This window comes from Amblyomma mixtum, chromosome 9 (assembly GCF_055824585.1).
Source record: "Amblyomma mixtum isolate Tamu chromosome 9, ASM5582458v1, whole genome shotgun sequence".
Lineage (NCBI taxonomy): Eukaryota > Metazoa > Arthropoda > Arachnida > Ixodida > Ixodidae > Amblyomma > Amblyomma mixtum.
In genome coordinates, this window is record NC_143020.1 from 104,936,242 (window position 1) to 104,955,214 (window position 18,973).

General features: G+C 48.5%; 2 protein-coding genes across 2 annotated transcripts in view; one reads left to right on the plus strand and one right to left on the minus strand.

Moving 5' to 3' along the window:
* The window catches only part of Fancl (E3 ubiquitin-protein ligase Fancl), a 68,043-nt gene extending 53,927 nt beyond the window's left edge, over positions 1-14,116 (minus strand). The window contains exon 1 of the mRNA XM_089561097.1: positions 13,983-14,116. Within this exon, the coding sequence (XP_089417223.1) occupies positions 13,983-14,036 (54 nt within the window). The 5' untranslated portion in view covers positions 14,037-14,116. The remainder of the gene's footprint in view (positions 1-13,982) is intronic.
* LOC149330497 (uncharacterized) overlaps positions 1-18,973 on the plus strand; it is a 62,499-nt gene that overhangs the window by 32,434 nt on the left and 11,092 nt on the right. The window lies entirely within an intron of this gene.

The window sequence follows — 18,973 nt, forward strand, 5'->3', positions numbered from 1 at the left end:
CCCCGTAAACCAAACCTGAACTTACTGAGATTGCAGAGGCGCACCCATGCATTTGCAATAGTATATGACAGCCTCGAGGAGTGCATGGACCCCTGTGGGAGCACCTTTACGTGAAACGTGACTAGAAGGTACGCTGTAGAGGAAAACCGTTCTGCATTACATGCGGTAGGGTAATCTGGGCGTAGTACGGATTAACCCTGCAAGCTTGTTTAGCGTCGACTCAGCGTTGAGCGTATGTATGGCGCCCGACAACAGGGTTGTACGCAACCCTGCACGCCCTGTTTTTTCTTTCTTTTCTTTTTCATGACAGTCGCTGTTTGCGAGTTGCTCCTTCTTTCTGTATATGCCACGGTTGGAATATTTTACGGTGTTACGCAAAACTGGCGGAGAAGGATCGTGGGGGAGAGTGTGGTGTGGTAGAAGGGTGTGTCACTTTCGTTGCCACGGGCGCTTTTATTCGCGCCAAAATCACCCCCCCCCCCCCTCACCCTCTTCGTGAGGAGCTACTTCCAGCCCCGTATACTGCTGTCGCGCATGCGCTGAAAAAGAACTCCAATCCGTCCTCTCCCTCTTATCTGCTTCCTTCCACTCCCGTCACCCCCCCCCCCTCGCCACCCGTCGAGGGCTCGATTTTCGTCGATGGTGAGCAAATTTCATTCAGGCGCTTAAGATATGCTGTGCTTTATACGCGTAGTACGATGTAGTGTATATATCTAGTGGGCGGCGTCGCGGACCCGGTTCTTCAAGGTCTCGTCCGACGTAAATGTCTCTCGTTTATTCCATGTATGTGCGTGCATGGAATTTTTCGCCGCGCGGTTACGGTGCTCAAGTAGATGCAGCCTACCGTGCGGAGAGCAGACGAAGCAGGTGTGCACAGTCCGTTCCCTGCATTTGCGTGTGTTTATTTTCAATACTTTTTTATGTTTTTCCGTCGAAGTGCTGAAATACAGCAGTGTGTATGTATGTATGTATGTATGTATGTATGTATGTATGTATGTATGTATGTATGTATGTATGTATGTATGTATGTATGTATGTATGTATGTATGTATGTATGTATGTATGTATGTATGTATGTATGTATGTATGTATGTGTGTGTGTGTGTACGTATGTATGTGTGTACGCATGTATATGTGTACGCATGTATGTGTGTACGCATGTATGTGTGTACGCATGTATGTGTGTACGCATGTATGTATGTATGCATGCGTGTATGTATGTATGCGTGTATGTATGTGTGTATGTATGTATGTATGTATGTATGTATGTATGTATGTATGTATGTATGTATGTATGTATGTATGTATGTATGTATGTATGTATGTATGTATGCGTATATGTATGTGTGTATGCATGCATGCATGTATGTATGATACCATGGGCGTCCGGAGGGGGGGGCAAGGGGGGGCGGCTGCACCCCCCTGGAAAATCACTCACTCGAACCGTGAGTGATGGCCGCACGCCAGGGGCGGTGGTGCGCTCAGTCAAAAGGGTAAAAGCAGCCCCGCATGGTCACATCTGCGAAATGCCGCGTCCGGGCGTGCGTCGTTCCGCCGTTTTCAAACCACGCCATCGTTAGCTCTACTGAAGGGCGACCTGTTCCAGACATACAGCGGCACCGGCGAGCATGTGTTTCGAGCCGCCTTGAGATGGGTGTCTGTTTCTTTGATCTCTAGAGAGATAGCGACACGGAGGCAGACAGTGCACGGGGCATCTTGTTTTCGCCTATCGTTACGCCGGTCACCGATGAATTCTTAAGGAGGGAAGGTAAAATCAGCCGTGTCCACCCCCGCTTTGTCGGGCTGCTCAGGGGCAAGCGGGCGATGAGTTGGCGCCGCCGCCGCTCGCTGTCTCCTCCGATCCACGGGTAGCGCAGTTCGGTAGAAGCGCCGCTTTCAGAATCTCCGGCAAAGGGGATTAGCTGCTTTTGTTCACGGCGACGCAGTCTCCCGAGGCGCCCCCACACCAGCGTTCTTTGCGTCTTCTGCGAAAACCAGCGCCTTTGGTCAACGCAGCCCGATGGCGCCTGCCTGGCTCGCCTGTCACCTCTGGCTGGGCCTCAAATCACAACAGCGCCCATGTACTGTGCGTGTCAGTGCATGGTAAAGAGACCCAGGTGGTCGACATTACCCGGAACTCTGTACTACTCCATCCCTCATAGCCTGAGTCGTTTTGGGGCTCTGAACCCCATAAAAACACAAAAACAAATTTTCCGACTGGAGTGGCGAGTGTCCCTTCCCCTCGGAAGTTGCGCGGCGTTCCTTTCACCCCCAAAGTGCGCATTCGGGGATACTGCGGCAAGTAAGCCCTTGCACGTGTGCGCGCCTCTGTGTTTGTGCTTGGGTGTTTTTAGTGGCCGGTTGTCAGCGAAGCTGAGAACAACCAAGACAGCGGACGAGAAAACGACGAGCGGAGAGCAGTGTGTGTGCGGTTGCTCGACTGTGCGGATGCGCAAGCAAGATGGAGCGAGGTGTATGAAGCTGCGAGCGTGCATTTATCTTGTAAATAAGTTTTCGTTGTATATATAGTCATCTTTTGTTTTCAACGTACGCGTTCAACAGTTTTTCCAATCAATGTGTATGATGAGTGTGCACCGAGAGCGTGTAATGAAGCACAGAAGTGAATTTATCACACGTGTAATTACGCAATTCGCCCAGAAAAATCCGAGGCGCCTACAGTTGCTGTTCAAGGAAGACTGACTGAGTGACTGTAGTTGCGTGTTTGTGAACATATTGTGCTGTGTGCTGGTCATCAATCCGGGTGAGTCGAGAACCCGTATGCAGCAAGACTGAGCACTCTTCTCCACGAAGTGATATAGCATCTTTTTGCATTTTTATTAATTTTAGTTGTTTCTTCGTTGATAAACTCCAATGTACCTCTCCTAGCCGCGCTTTAATTTGCTGTTTGTAATTTTTCTTTCATGTGTGCATTTTGTTTAATTTTTATTTATATATAAATAAATAAATTTACTCCGCAAATAGCGCCTTTCTGCTACGAACATACCCCCCCCCCCCCGGGGCACCAACGGGGCCCCCCCCTGCAAAAAATTCTGCGGACGCCCTTGTATGTATGTATGTATGTATGTATGCATGCATGCATGCATGCATGCATGCATGCATGCATGTATGTATGTATGTATGTATGTATGTATGTATGTATGTATGTATGTATGTATGTATGTATGTATGTATGTATGTGTATGTGTGTATGTATGTATGTATGTATGTATGCATGTATGTATGTGTGTGTGTGTATGTATGCATGTATGTGTGTATGTATGCATGTATGTATGTATGTATGTATAAACGAAGGAACTAACGGGCATATAACCACGCTGATCGATTTGCCTGTAATAATTTCTGTCGTTAGAACGCGGTAGTAAATCGATACAGCACAACCTCAACTTGTCCTAAATGCCCCATCTTATGCCTTTCGGAATTCAACTGGGATAGTAAAAATAAAACTGTCGCATGAGTACGTGCTACAGCAGTGCAATCTCTTTCATCCAAAAGTCGCTTAATTCGAACTTCTGCTTTATACGAACTGAAGCTTCGCCCCCCCCCCCCGCATAATGTATACTACATGGAAAAAAAGGCTGCCCTTAATACGAACTCCTCATAATTCCAACAAATAGTCCATCTCCCTTCTGGTTCTAAGTATTCAGATTCGACTGCGTAGATGTCCCCTTGCACACATTTCATACCTCTACACATGCGGATGGTTTGTTGACAACCCGCACTACCTAACAACCCGCGTTCCTAACTATTACGCAAACGCGACGACTCTGACTCGCTGCAACTGCGATAGAAGATCTCAAGGAGACAGGGACACCAATTTGGACCAACTCCAGGCTGTCCAATTGGGGCTCCCGTGTAGTTAACTCGCCGATTGCTGGGACGATTGCTTGCCCTGTCGCTCGAACATGCAAGACGAGACGAGACGCAGTCACGGGCAAGCAGGCAAGGAGGGTTCTGATTGGTCTAATGAAGCTCCCGGAGGTTTTGGCAGCGAGCCAATGAACAGGGTGGGATCGCGCGGGGACAGAGATGGCGCTCCTGTCGGATTCGATGGATGGAGTGATGACGTGTTTGTTATGTATATACAGACTCGTACACAAACGCGAGACGGCTTCGTCGTGACGGATGGCTGGCCCTGACACTGCCCCCCTCCCTCAGCGTTGCATTGAGATCAGCGCGGAGCCCGAGGCGGCGTATGCGAGCGATGTGCGGCAAAGATATGACCTATTGTGCGTAGACGTGTGGGGGCCTCGACGGCTAATTTGCGAGGTGAACCTGTCTTCTGCGTTCGGCCCGGCAATGGTGACGGTTTTGGATTTTTATTTTTGTCGTCTTCTTACATACCGTACCTAAGCTACGATTTCGAAGGGGTGACCTTGACCGCCCCCTTTTGTTGTGCCCTCGGGAATGTCAAGCGTGACGTCAGGCGCACAATAGGCGACACATTTGCCACATCCCCCCTCCCCACCCCGCTGTGACGTCACGGGGATACCTCCAGTCAGACCGGTTCCCGCATATCGCATAGTATATGTGTGGAGGACATCATACACTCGTTATACAGGGCGCTTCACCTAAGATTTTACACAATTTTTAAAAATAGGCTTTTGTGGGTTAACAGAGGAGTTTTTTTTTTTCGGAATTGCAGCGTGCAGTGTCAGCGGTGCAGTAAATCAGAATGCAGGTAAGAAGTGCTTACTAGCAGGCTGATTAATTAATATTGAATTGTTAACTTTTTAACTATTTCAGTTAGGCTCTTTAATTGTCGAGAGGCGTGTTGCCCACCGTAATTAATATTCGGATCAGTGTTTAGAATTGCGAAAACGTGGTTATCCTCGGTGGTGTGGCCCAACAAATCTTGGCCGTTTCGACGAGTGACGTGCACTGGAGAGGTTGCTTTGCCTGCAAGCTTCTCGAAAGCGCATGTATTTTGGCGCGATGTAGCCAGAATTTGTTGGGACACAGCGCCAAAGGTAACCGCATTTTCTAAATTCTAAAAACTGATATGCATAGTGCTTACCGTGGGATACAAACCTCTCAATAATTCAGGAGCCTAGCAGAAATGGTGAAAAAGTGAACTATTCAGTTTTAGTTAACCAGCGAGCTGTTAGCATGTCCTAGCGGTATTTTGGTGTAATTCACAGCTGGCAAATGCTATGCCGAAAGAAGCGTTCTTCTAACTCAAAAAGCCGATTTTTAAAAACTGTGTAAAGCCTTAGGGAAAACATCTTGTATAACGAGTTAACTAGGACTAACTGGAACCGAACGAGCGAGGACATTGAGGTCAGCATTTCTCTCACGGTGTTCAGAATATGTTTTTTTTTTTCAAAGCTTCTCTAGGCCGAACATCGCGTTTGACCAGAAAGACTGACCGTCTACGCCATCTGGTTCCGAGTGTTGTTCTGCCGTTCTTTACGCCACGGGGTTTCTTTCGCCATTTTAGCGCTCAGCAGAACAGTCAGGAAGGCGGTAATTCTTCGCTCTCGTAGAGAGGACTGCACGAAGTATACTCTAAAAAAAAAAGGAGTGAAAAAGGGACTAAAGTGGGAGTAAGGGAGTAGTAGCTTACACCCTTTTTAATCCCATGTAGGTGTATTCGTGTTTAGGAGTTTAGGGGCTTTGGACACATTGCGAAATATATCCTATTTGCAGTTTTGTGACTCTATACATACTTTAGCCAAGGAAGATTGCTCATTTCCCTATCTAAAGCAATAGATCCTATCTGCAGTTTTGCGACTCTATACGTACTTTAGCCAAGAAAGATTGCTCATTTCCCTATTTAAAGCCTCCGCTGTCTTCTGCCCTTTTCTTAGTGTTATAGAAGTGTTAGGCAATCGGAATGTAGAGTTTGTTTTCAAAGACAGACTAGGATTGTCCGGATCCTGTGGACCGCTCTGTTCTCCCTTGGACCGCGGCAGTTATAATCCTTAGATACTAAAACCATATGCTATGATGTCGCCTGTGAGGAAAGGACAGAGACCAGAGAATGCGTCGGATCGCAAAAAAAAAAGCAAAAAAGAATTATCACAGGAGTCAAAAGAAACCTAGGGTGCTTAGTCAAAGTCGAAGTGGTGTCCATCTATAGTAGGCAATGTAAATCTGTCGGTACTATTCATTCGGGCTGGGTGGAAAGATGCACGTATCCCGCCCCTCTCCCCGACCAGGACAGGGCGCAAGCCACGACGCTCAGACGCCTACAAACAAAGGCAATTCTTAGCCCCTACCGATTATGTCTAATCACACACGGTGAATATCACCCCGCATGCCTGCACTGCGGTGACGGGACGCACGCCAGCCAAGACCGTATTTTGTGGGAATGCGCTAGCAAACCCCCTCCGACGACACTTTTGCCAGCTCCCTCAGCGGAGGAATGGGACAGACACTTGGCCAGCTCAAGCAAAACAACCCAACTGGCCCTCTCATCACGCTAGCTCAAGAGGTCGCCCCGGACTGGAGCCCACTCTGGACTCGACCCAGCCCCAACTAATCCCTTATAATTTTGTGGCAATAAAGTTGTAACCACCACCGCCACCATCTCGGCGCAATAACACAGCCCTTTTTTTTTTTCTGAATTTAAACTGCGCTCGGTTACAAACAAGCAAAGAGTCAAGAAAACCGAGCAAAGCACGTCGCCAAGCTCGAAGTTGTATACGCTGAACGCGACCCCTTGCACTTTCCAACCTTGAAATTATCTTAATTGACGCGCGTAATCTTCCTAATCACTCCCGGAGCACCTTTTAAATCTCTCGGAGCATCTTCCCCCCCCCCCCCCCCCTTTTCTGGCTCTTTTATTATTTTATCAGCAACGCTTATCTTGCTTTGGGCCGTATGTGTAGTTCTATAGGGCTGCACGAACACTTCCGAGCCATATATGAAACGGGAACGTTGCCAATGAAAGCTGACGTTTTTAACGCCGTGCTTTTTCGTGCGTACGCAGTTCGATGAGAGTCCACTCCTCTCGCGTACAGAAGCTGCCTGTTCTTTCTCCGTCGTTCACGAAACCGCCGGGAGGTCGCCCGTGGCGTTCTTCCTCCTTGCATCGGAGGTTCTCTCTCCTCCGTTGCGCCAGCGCGTCGCAAGAGGAAAACGTCGCCGAGTGACCCTTGGCTGCTCATAGGTCTGGCTGGACGGTACATCAAAGCGGAGACGCTTGGACCCTGGACGCCGGCCAGATGTGCGTGCGTGTGTGTGTGTGTGCGTGTGTGTGTGTGTGGGATGGGGGGGGGGGGGGGGTTGGTTTGAGGACAGGCTCGTATATAACGAGTCTCGGAAACCGCGAGGAGTTTGCGACACATATATAACGCCCCCCCCCCCCCCTCCCCCTTTACCCCACTATACGCCGCTGCCGCACCTGCTTCTACTCCCGCGGCGAACATACACGCATCCACCGGCTGTCCGTTGCAGCATAGCTTCGTCTGCACTGTTGTCAGAACGGTAGCTGAAGAGAGTTGCCTGTAGTACGTCATGATCGAAAACTTTCGCGGCATTGATAACGTTGTGCTTATTTGCGACGATCATTTTCGACATTAAGCGCGGCCCCGATGGCGGATCCTGCGGTTTACGTTGTTTACGTAATTGTCAGCGAACTGATCAACTTCGGTGACCACTGCACGAGAGCACTGTGCTTTCGCCGCACAGTAGGAGGAGGAGGTAGAAGAGGAAAGGCAGGGAGATGTGCCATTAAGCCTGAGGACATCATCATCATCAACCATAATAATAATCGGTCTCGTGTTAAACTGCACATTCTCTCTGTTGTTGTTGTTCAAATCGCGCTGTGCATTGCTCATCGTCTTCATCAACTTCTATCGGTGGCACGAACAGATCAGATCAGCTTAACCTCGATCAGAGCTTAACCTGAGTCTAATATCGCCGCCAGAAGTGCCGACGACTGCAGCAAAGCAACACCATGAGCCAGTCAGGCTAAACGCTTTCGCATGTCTACTCGGTTTAACTACGTTAAAACTGTACCATTTTTTTCTTCTGTAGCGGTTGGAAATGAATCAGACTGCCGTCGTCTGCACTTTTGTTTCCAAGTTAACTGCGTTTTTCGGAATGAGTAGACGTCCGCGAAAAAATTGGCAGTGGTTTAGCTCTGGTTAAACCTGGAGGATTGCGAAAGCAACGAGGAGAGAGAGAGAGGCGATGGAGAGCGCGCGGCAGCGGCGGCGGCCCCGGCACGCTAGCTATGCGCCGCTACTGGGCATGCGCAACTGGCGAGCGCGGCGGCGGCACCTCTGAGTCACCCGCACAGTGACGGCTGTGGCGTGCCAGCTGTGCGCCGTGTGACGTCACTGCTCCTCGCGCATGCCCAGTATGGCCTTTCGTCAGCTCTGCGAAATGGCTCGGCGACTCGCGTAGTGTTGCTTTCGCAACAAAAATGCGACGTCCGCTTCTCTACACGACCCGCTCCCATTCCAACGAACATGTCCACAAATCTCCCAAGAGTGGTGCTCCATGAGCGAAATGGTCAAGCATCGTGTGAATCAGCCTTGTTCTACATCGCGGGATCGCTGGCAATGGCGCGTTCCTGAGGTCGCTCGAGACACTTGCAGAGGATGGCTGGAGAGGTCGACGTGTTAGCGCCGACAGACAAGATTGACGTTGAGGTGCGCGACCACGGATTTCGTCTTTTCCGTCGTGTTTACGATCTCTCCGCTGTTGACGGACGGCTGACCCTGACATTGATTCGAACCCCGCTACCTTCTGCGTCTCCGTGCGAGAGAGGCGCGGCAAAACGGCAGCGAACCCGTTGGCCCGCATTGTGGTTGTCCTTGAAGCCTCCTTTCGCTAGTCAGGGGAGGAGGGTCGGCAATGCCTCGGGGAAAGTAAAACCTCTCGTCGTCTTGCTCTGCAACGGCGTTTGAATGGCTGGGCCCCCAACGGCGATTGCGTACCTGATATACCGAACCGCGTGCATATTGAAAAGGCGGAGAGCATTCAACGTCGGGCCGCTCCGTTTATTCTGTGTGGCCTGTTTTAACGGCAAGAGAAGAAAACTTCGGGTGAGGGGGTGAGACATCACGAAGGCAGAACATTTCAGGGAAAACCAAGATAAAAACGAAGTCTGGCAAAACTCGCTTGTTTAATTGCGAGGAACGGGGTAGGGGCAGGGGAGGGCACGGATCTTTGATTACAGGAGATTTCTTCTGTACTGCCCTTTCCATCCGCCGCTCATTGATTTGAAAATGGCGTCTACTGTTATTGTTGTACATTCTGTACCTGGTCTTGTGTTTTGCTTTGCCTTTAATTAGTCTTTTTGCCTTTAAAAAATGTCTTGGATGCATATTCAGGTATAATTCGCTTCTTTTCCGGGGATGGAGTAGTGATGGTTAAGGGACTGCGCCATATGCCTCTTCACTATACACTCTGAACACAAATACGCCTGTCATCATCACCATCAGCCTGACTACGCCCACTCCATGGCAAAGGCCTCTCCCATGTCTCTCCAAATAACCCTCTCCTTTGGCAGCTGCGGTCACTGCATCCCCGCAAATTTCTTAATCTCATCCGCCCACCTAACTTCCTGCCGCCCCCTGCCACGCTTGCCTTCTCTTGGAATCCACTCCGTTACCCTTAAGGACCAGCGGTTATCCTGCCTTCGCATTACATGCCCTGCCCAAGCCCATTTCTTCCTCTTTGATTTCGTTATTTCATTATTTCGTTTTAACGAGGTTCCTCGTTTGAGAGAGAGAGGAAGCCATAGAGGAAGGGGGGGGGGGGGGGGGGGTGAATCTGCTCAGTCGCAATCGTTGCCGTCATTTCAGCTGAAGCCGACAGCAAACGACTGTTGGTGCAGTCGGAGGGGTTGCATTTGTGCCTGCATTTTTTTCCCCCGTCTACGAACGCACTCTGTCGCACGTGGCTTCTCCTTGCCGCCGCCGGCGGCGTCGTGGTCTGTGAAGCGCGCTTTGTAAACACAGGCGGCGTCACGCTTGTTCACGTCATCCGTGACGTCATCCCAGCCGGGCGCCCGTGGTGGCAGCACCACAGGGGGTACGTGGTCGCTGCTCAGGGCCGCCCCGAGGAACGGCTTCTGGCGCCCCAAACACAAAGGGCCTCCGTCGTCGCCAAGGCGTGGTTTTATCGCGCCCAGCGGCGGCAGCTCTTCGGGCATCAAAGGGGGGCCCCGGGGCGGGGAGCTGTGCGCGAAAGAAGTGCCCATGGTTCACACGGCCACCAAGCACGGCAGCTTTGCTGTGAGAAGCTGTCCGGCCGATGCAAGGTCGGCATGCCAAGACGGGTGGTCTCACTCGGGTATAATTCTCCGTTTCGCAGCAACAGCTGTATTAACGGAGGTGTTTCCCGATGTTGACTTCGTCGTCATTGCAATAGTTGAAGCAGTAGTAGTAACAGTTGTTGCTGTAGCAGCAGTGTGTGTAGTGGTAGCAGCAGTTGCTGTTTTGCTTGCAGCTGTACAGAGTGTCACAGTGGTAGTAGTAGCTAGTGGTTGTTCTTGTTGCGGTAGTAGCAGTAGCGTTAGTTGCGGTAGCAGTAGCAGTTGTTCTTGTTCTAGCAGCAGTAATAGCGCAGTAAATTTGGTAGTGGTGGCAGCAGTAGAGTGTCGCTATATTAGTAGTAGCTAGTGGTCGTTCTTGTTGCGGTAGTAGTGGTAGCAGTAGTTGTGGCAGCAGTAGCAGTTTTTCTTGTTGTAGCAGCAGTAATAGTGCAGTGACTATGGTAGTAGTGGTTGTTGTTGCGGTACCTGTAGTAGTAGTAGTAGTAGCTGCTGTGGTAGCCGTAGAGTTTGCTCCGGAGGCGGAAGCAGTATAGTGGCACGGTAATCGTATACTAGAGGTGGTTCTTGTTCCCTCTTTTTTCCTCCTGTAGGCACAGAACATCCGAATAGTACGAAACAGTTAGCTTTACAACATCAAAACCATGTCTCACCTCGTCTTGACCAAATGCGAACTTCGCTCGTTCGCTTCTATATGGGCACATATGCGCTTCATATAACGCTACTTTGCACTCTACCAATTCTACGGTGCTTTTCAATTGTCCTCACAATCTTCAAATAGTCGCGTTCTTTTTTTTGTTTACGTATTTATGAACCGTGGCCTCACCTCTCTCGCTGTTACATTCTTACTCTTTTTGTCAAGATGTAGCGAGAAGTGAGATTTCCTAACTAATACTCCTGTACGTATCTCTTCCACTTTGTTTTCTCCTTGCTGTTAATTCCCAGAGTTCTCCCAATGCACTGTTTTAAAACGCTATGTGACTTCTTTCAGCATCGATACTTATTTTTTTTTTATGCATTTGTATACTTCGCGAGCTAAGTGAAGCTGTGGGAAGCACTAGCCTTTCTTGGCGTTTCATGGAACTCGGGAGCGCACAAACACGAAACCTCTGGGGCGGCACCGGCGGTGTCAGCATTTTTTTTGTAGTTTTTTGTTTGTCTTCCGTGTGCGCATGTTCGTCTGTGCGTTACTCGGAGCTTTTCGCCGAAAGGGCTTAAGAGTTGTCCGTACGCAGGTGCACATAGTCGACCCTGCAGTGGCCTCCGTGAGTTCCAGACGACTTCTTGCGTAAGGCACTAAAAGACCACGCCCTCTGGCGCGAATTCACACCGGAAGAGGGGCGTAGTTGAGACGGGAGAGCCGAAACACAACGACAAAAGGCGGCCACTTTTGTATACGACAGTGTGGGTGTTTTGTTCTCGTTTGATTTTTTTTTCGGCGGCGGGGGGGGGGGGGGGGGGGGGGGGGGAGGGGCTGGGTTGGCAGACATGCTTCCTGCGCATATCTATTTGAAGGTTGTGCAAAGCTTTAATTCAGGCTTCCGCGAATGCGTTTTAGGATCGACGCGCAATAGGAAAGGAGGGACAAAGCCTTGAACGAAGTAACAGATGCGAACAATGCGCGGAGTTTGTTTGACTAAAAGTTTTCTATTGTCCAGGTCTACGTTTTCTTGCTCTTGTGATTGTTGTGGAGTTCATACGGGCCGCAGCTAGAGTGAAAGGCTGTGATTTGCACAGTAGGTTATTGATCATAAGCTAAATCAACGATTTGAAATAGTTTGAACATCACAGGCTTTAATAGCTTCAGCAAATTTTTTGCATGTCGCTTGTTAATGTCATGTATGCTTTCGTGCGGCGCTGTTGAGCGGCCAGTGACTTTGTAATCATTGAGACGGCTTTATATATTTATTTTATTCGACGCGCTGCAGGTGGAATGTAGCGAAAACCGCAGAACAACCTGTCACAATGCGACGCGTGTGGGAAAGGTTGGATTTTGAATTACTGAAAGATGTTCTAGCGGAGAAGTGAGGAAGTCCCTAGTTATGAAAAAAAAAATGCTCCTAATTAGTCGACCCCCCCCCCCCCCCCCCTTTACCGACGAAAAAAGAAAAAGACTCGCGCACTTTTACATCTACTCTCCTTTTGGAGGTTGCATGTGTGAACCGGTACAGATTGCACATTTCTCTGTTGAGATGATCGCAGTTGTACTCCTGAATCTGCAACCTAAACGTCTTCTGTGGCATTTCAGCAACGGCCACCCGAGCATACGCTCGCTCCGTGCCATGTTTACCGACTTGTCATAATTTTTGAGCCCAGATATCACAAAGGCATAATGTAGATATCGTTATATGCTAAAGTACACCCTTGAGCAAACATATATTTCGTCTGATTACCTACCGCGCATATGTTATGTCCAGCATAGATCTGATTTATTAAAAACATCGAAACGCATAAGCACCTTTCAAGTGACTGCAAAGCAATGTATTCAGTACGGCGGTTTCAATGCGAACACGGAGCATACAGAGTGCGCTTTCCTACACCTATTTTTAGACGGTACCGTACAGAGTTCCGCGTATCTGGGCATGTGCACATAATTACCACACCACTTTGATCGATATCAGAGCAGGTATTCATACGTTAGGTACAGGGACAAAATTTTGCCTGCCAATTTCAAAACTTTGCTGCGAGCAACGTGAATCATCCACGTGATCGCGCACGCAATGCCTCTCTTGAAGTTTGTAATTAATGAATGAATGAATGAATGAATGAATGAATGAATGAATGAATGAATGAATGAACGCCATTCTTTTTAAAAAGTTTTCTAGGCCGCTATCTCAGCAGTACAGCGCAGCGCTTCCAAATCTCAGGGGTGTAATAATATCCTCCCTTAACCCTCTAAAGCTTCGAACCTATAATAAAGACTTCCGCTATTTCCGTTACACAGCCAAACAACCAGGTGGATCTTTTTTGGGAAAGATGGACCGAAACCAGCTCGGCCAACTATCGGTTTTAAGCAAGGTTGACTTGATATTTTTCGACGAGGGTGACATGTGCCTTGGCCTGCGCCATTTCCTCTTCTTTCTTTGAGCAAGTAAGCGTGCACATGTACAATTGCCCGAAACCATATATAGTTACAACTGTCCCGGCTAATTCCACTCCTGAATAGTGGCAACACTGGTGTCTTGAGCTGAGGGATAGTACATCCGGCGATCGGTCCTGTAGAGGTATATTCGTAAGCGTCTCATTTTCAGCGTCAGCTGAGCGTGCCAAGGACTGCTTCGCACCTGTCTACTACATCGCGTCTATGTTAGTATGCCTGAATCACTTATTCATGGGCGTTTAAGAATGAACGCCCGTTTAAACCACTCCGGTGACATGATCGAATATGGGGGCCGATCTGTTAGGGTGTGTCCGACAGCGCGGTCATTAAAACAGGTCCGCTGATCGCTGAATTACACTTTAACGCCTACGAGAAATACGCGGAAGACGAACCACTGATTTCCAAGTCCAAGCCGACACGTCGCCCGCGCTTGCAAAGTTTTTTTTCTTCGTTCAAACCAGATAACGCGTGACACCTATATACTTGCCAGCTGCGCAGTGAGGGTGAGTCAAATGTGTTTAGGGTAATCTCTATAAGTGGAGTAGATGTGACACAAGGGAAAGTTAGCGTTCACTGATTAGCATCTACCCGAGAGCAGCCATGGTTTGGCGTATGCAAATTAGTAATACTCACTTTATTGCGGGGAGTATTCAATAAGCTTTTCTTCGTGGGCTGTACGTCGTTCATTATTAAGTAATGCAGTTAAAAGGTGTTGCATTTGAATCAAAGTACGGATTGTCCTCTTTGCCAGGAGATCATCTCTTTCCAATGCGCAGTCACCAACAGCTGCGATACACGCGCTGCATTCATTCGTAGAATGATGAAGGCGGCTGTTGATGACGCCACACCAGCTGCGAGTTACCTGGCATCTCTAGGTCGGAGACGAAGAGCGCGCCCTTCAGGCCTTCAAGTGTTTTTCCATCTTGGTGGAAATAACTCCGATGACGCTAAATCATACACTATAAGAATTGCATTTTTTCTCTTTAAACTTATGCTCTCGGGTACACACACACCTTTCCTAGGGGACTAACAGTTAGACCATTTACAGTTTGTCCCAAATGGGCCAACAGTTAGACCATCTGCAGTTAGTGCCGAAAAGGACTGATGGTTGTGGCAAATCAGTTAGTCCCCATACAGCCCTTTCCCAGGGGACTAACAGTTAGACAGTTTGCAGTTAGTCCCAAATGGACACACAGTTAGACCTTCTGCAGTTAGTGCCGAAAATGACTAATGGTTGTGGCAGATCAGTTAGTCCCCGTGTACCCCTTTCTTAGGGGACTAACAGTTAGACCTTCTGCAGTTAGTCCTAAAGCAACCAACAGTTAGACCATCTGCAGTTAGTCCCGAAAAAGACTAATGGTTGTGGCAAATCAGTTAGTCCCAAACGACTAACCTCTCGCCCCTTTTAGTCTCTTTTTTTCTTAGAGTTGTTGGGTCTGGGGCATCCCACCGCTGCCACCAATGTTGGGACTGGGGTGTCCGAGCCAGGAAACGGTCGAGGCAACGGTGAGTCAAATAACTTTTATGTACAGTATGTACAAGGGCTTTTACATGATACAAGGGTCAAGAGCACCACGGCTAGCACAAAGACGAAGGCGGCCCCGGCGGCGAGCGGAGCTCCGGCGTGGTGGCTCTTCTGCTGCCCGTCTGCTGCTCGGGTTCAGCGCGGCTCCGCTTTTAAAGCCGCTGGTAACGGTTACGGCAGCCAGCCGTTCAAATCCTCCAATCACTGGCCACCGTTCAAATTAGACCAATGGTCGAGAGCCGGCGAGCGTCGGAGGAGTTCGCACCGACGGAGAGGAGGAGAGGAGGAAGGGTCCGTGTCGGCGCCGCGGCGGCGGGATGAGTCACGCTGCATGTCGCGACTTGTCCGAGAAAGTCTGGGCCTGCTTTGAGCGCCGGCGGGCGCGCAGCGCTGGTTTCCAAAGAGGCCAGCCAGCGAAATGTGGGCTCCGGCACTACAGAGTGCAGCTTGTAGGGTCGTTGTGAGATACTGCTCTAGTCCTCACTCTGCTACTATGGTAGGGCTGAGGCTACACCCTTACAAAAAATCCTTCTGACTGTCCATAGACTTCTCTCTATAAAGTCTATAGACTGTCTACAGGCAAATCCTAGAGAACAGTCTATATGCAATACAAATGCTATAGGCAGTCTATAGATTTATGGCCATACGTACACTTTTTGTAGACTTTTGTCTATGGACTGTCTATAGACTATAAATAGACAAAAATATCTATAGGAAGGTAATAGAGTCTATAATAACTCTATAAGCAGCCTGCAGTGCATCTGTAACAGAAATGTGTCGCCGCTTGTTTGCGGCGAGTTCCCTTAGATAAGAGGCTTTAAAGTTTCGTTTGAATGCAACATATCTTCCAGTTACATTAATTAATAAGAACGTCGTAGCTCGGAAGGTAAATGTTATTGATCGCTGCTCTTGTCAGGAAAGCACCGTGGTAAGTCGTAGTGCACGTGCCATACGCAAGTGCTGATTCTTCGCGAGAAAATCACGTTCCATACATGAGCAAATCACATTTTTCTCAAGCAATTATCGTACTGACGGCGTGTTTTTAAAGAAAAATTTAAAGAGGTGCGTTTTACAAACAAGACTGTCTCCTCCTTCCCGAACTGCGCCAGCCTCGACCGCCTCCCCCTTACAAAAATTTCCTTAAACATTATATAGAGTGTCCGTGGACTTTTGTCTATAATGTCTATATATTCTCTATAGACAAATCCAATTGACTAATCTATAGGCAATACAACCTCAATACAGAGTCTATAGACCTTATGCAAAATTGCTGCCATCTATCGGAGAAAAGAAGAACCAGCAGAAATCCGCCATGTTGGAGGATGACTGAATCTCGTTCCGCCTCTGCTCTCTGGATTTAGGCGTGCGCTGCGTTAGCTTCCTTACTGCTGTGCTGGCTCGAAAATCTTATTTCCTCTCACTTGAGCCTGTAAACATGACTGAATGGTCAGTCGACCTGTTTCTGCTGCCCAAGTTTCCAAGCGACTTCGCAGAATTACTACGCGTCCAAAATACTTTCCGAACGCCACCGGGTACGGAGGTACAAGTTTTTCACGGAGTCCTACGTCAGTTTGCCGACGCTGAACACCAAGAAATGTACGAAGCAAGTGTAATTTTCGTTTACGGCTAAAAATGTGCGCATTTCAGTCTAGTTTGAGTCAGTTTTTATTTGGTTGGATACTTTTTGCGAACGGGCATGCCGCTTGAATTGCTGATGTTGTTATTAGCGTTTTTTGTGTGTTGCGTCGACACCGAAAGCGAACGATAGTAAACTTCAAGCTCATGTTGGCAGTGTCGAAAAAAGTGGCCTGTCAACATGCGACGCTTTTCATTTTCCTTGAAAAGTGCATACAGCATTTGTTTGTTTCCCCTAGTGCTTTAGCGCCCAGAGCCCCTAGTTTGCCCTAGTGCCCTAGACAGAGAAAGAAAACACATTATTATTACCGGGCACATAGACCCCTAGGTCCTCGCACGACCCCACTACACAACTGTTTACCATTCTTGGACTATCGCCGTTGCAGCAGTGTCTGTGGCTTTACCACGACGGGCAAGCAGTTGTGCACTGAGATTTTTGGAGGATTCTACACGCGTTATGCATTCCCGCTACTAGTTGAAACTATGGTACCGCTTGAGCGGCTTCTCTTACGGTCCTTTCTTTTTTTTACACAACGCACGGTTTCGGGGAAATCGGTCGGTTAAGTGAAATCGCTACATGCAATGATGCAATCAAGCCGTCGCTCCACAAAATAGGCACCTTTCCCTGGATCTAACAGAAACGATTGACTGACTAGCAGTGCAAAAACGTTTGATGCCACGGGCACTTGACCCTTGCTGGTGTTTCCGTCGAAACAAATATTCGCACTAAAAACTAACGAGTGTAACCGCTGCGGCGGATAACGCCAGGAGCGATGGTTCTGACAAAGCGCGATCCGTACCACTGAACAGCTGATCACGATTACTCTCTTGTCAGGCCGATAATCGCAGCACTTCACGGGCAATCGCAGGAGAAAAACTACTTTTGTGTGATATTTTCCTCGTGCCTACAAAGCTTATTTCTAATTTCATTTGCGACATGGCGATAACGAAATGCGTTTCACGACGTCTCGACATGTAGCGACGGTACTGCAACATTTGTATCGCCGATGTCGGGGATCGCAGTCCAAATATAGAAATGCGCTCAAATCAAACGCTCTTGCATTTGCCTGGGCGTCTTTGTGACCCTTCTGCGTACAGCAAGACACTAAGCAATATGTGGGCATACTGAGGACGGTGAAACTCGTGCGCGCGCGACGAGTGTATACCAGTACGTGCTGTGAATCCGGCGGCTATCCTCCAACATGGCGGATCGCGCGCGGCGACCGCTAGATGGCAGTGCATTTCGCATAAGGTCTATAGACATGCTATAGATTTATAGCGACACACTTTTAGTAGACTTTTTTCTATAGACAGTCTATATACTATGAATAGGCAAAAGGAAATATCTATAGGAAGGCAGTAGAATCGTTAAGAACTTTATAGACAGTATATAGACCATTTTTATAACGGCCAACATCGGGCCTGAAATACGCAACCGTACACGTAAGCATATATACAATTCACTTGTTGTGGATTATTAGTCGCCCTTGCGTCTTCGCGCCCGATATGCATCTTCCCCAAGTTTTTCTTCATCCTACGCCAGAACCATGCGGTAGCGTTACAAATACGCGAACGCGTGTGAGCCAAGGTCACTAACCACTAAGAAAATAAATATATAAAGGATAGAGAGATGCAAATTGGTGTGAACGCGCGTGTGCAGAGGACATTTGCGTGCTATGCATATGTATTATGTCTCACTCTGAGCGCTCAGCGTGGCGAAAGCAACGAGTTGCGTACCGTCTGTGTGCGGCATAAGGTGTGTATGGGATGCCGACTTTCAGCGAAGCTTGCGCGTCGTACTTGTTAAACTAGGAGGAGGATAAGGTCAACGGGAGTCTTTAAGCTACCACGTTAATAAAAATATGTTCTGGTAAATAGGAGTGCAAGAACAAATAAAACGCACCCAAGATATACAGTTGAACCTCGTCATAACGAAATTGAAGGGGCCCGGTGATTTCTTCGGTATAGCCGTAGCTTCGTTATAGCCCGTGCTGACTGAGAGCTTACAAAGGGAATCGTCATTTCTTCGTTATACCCATTATTTCGTTATAAACCGCTTCGTTATAACGAGGTTCGATGGAATATTACGAAGTATCAACTACCTCGCAGTGTTACGCTAAATGCCGCTTCGCAGGATGCAAGTTAAATTCCCGAGTATTTTACAGCATGTCAAGGTTAACACCCAGAAGCTCCTTTTCGGTTATGAGGGACGCCGTAGTAGAGAGCTACGGATTAGTTATAACGAAGCCGAAGGGGCCCGGTGATTACTTCGTTATAGCCGTAGCTTCGTTATAGCCCATGTCGACAGATCTTTCAAGGGGAATCGTCATTCCTTCGTTATATCAACTGTTTCGTTGTAAAACGCCTCGTTATAGTGAGGTTCGACGGAATATTACGAGGTATCAACTACCTGGCAATGTTACACTAAATGCCGCTGCGCAGGATGCAAATTAAATTCCCGAGT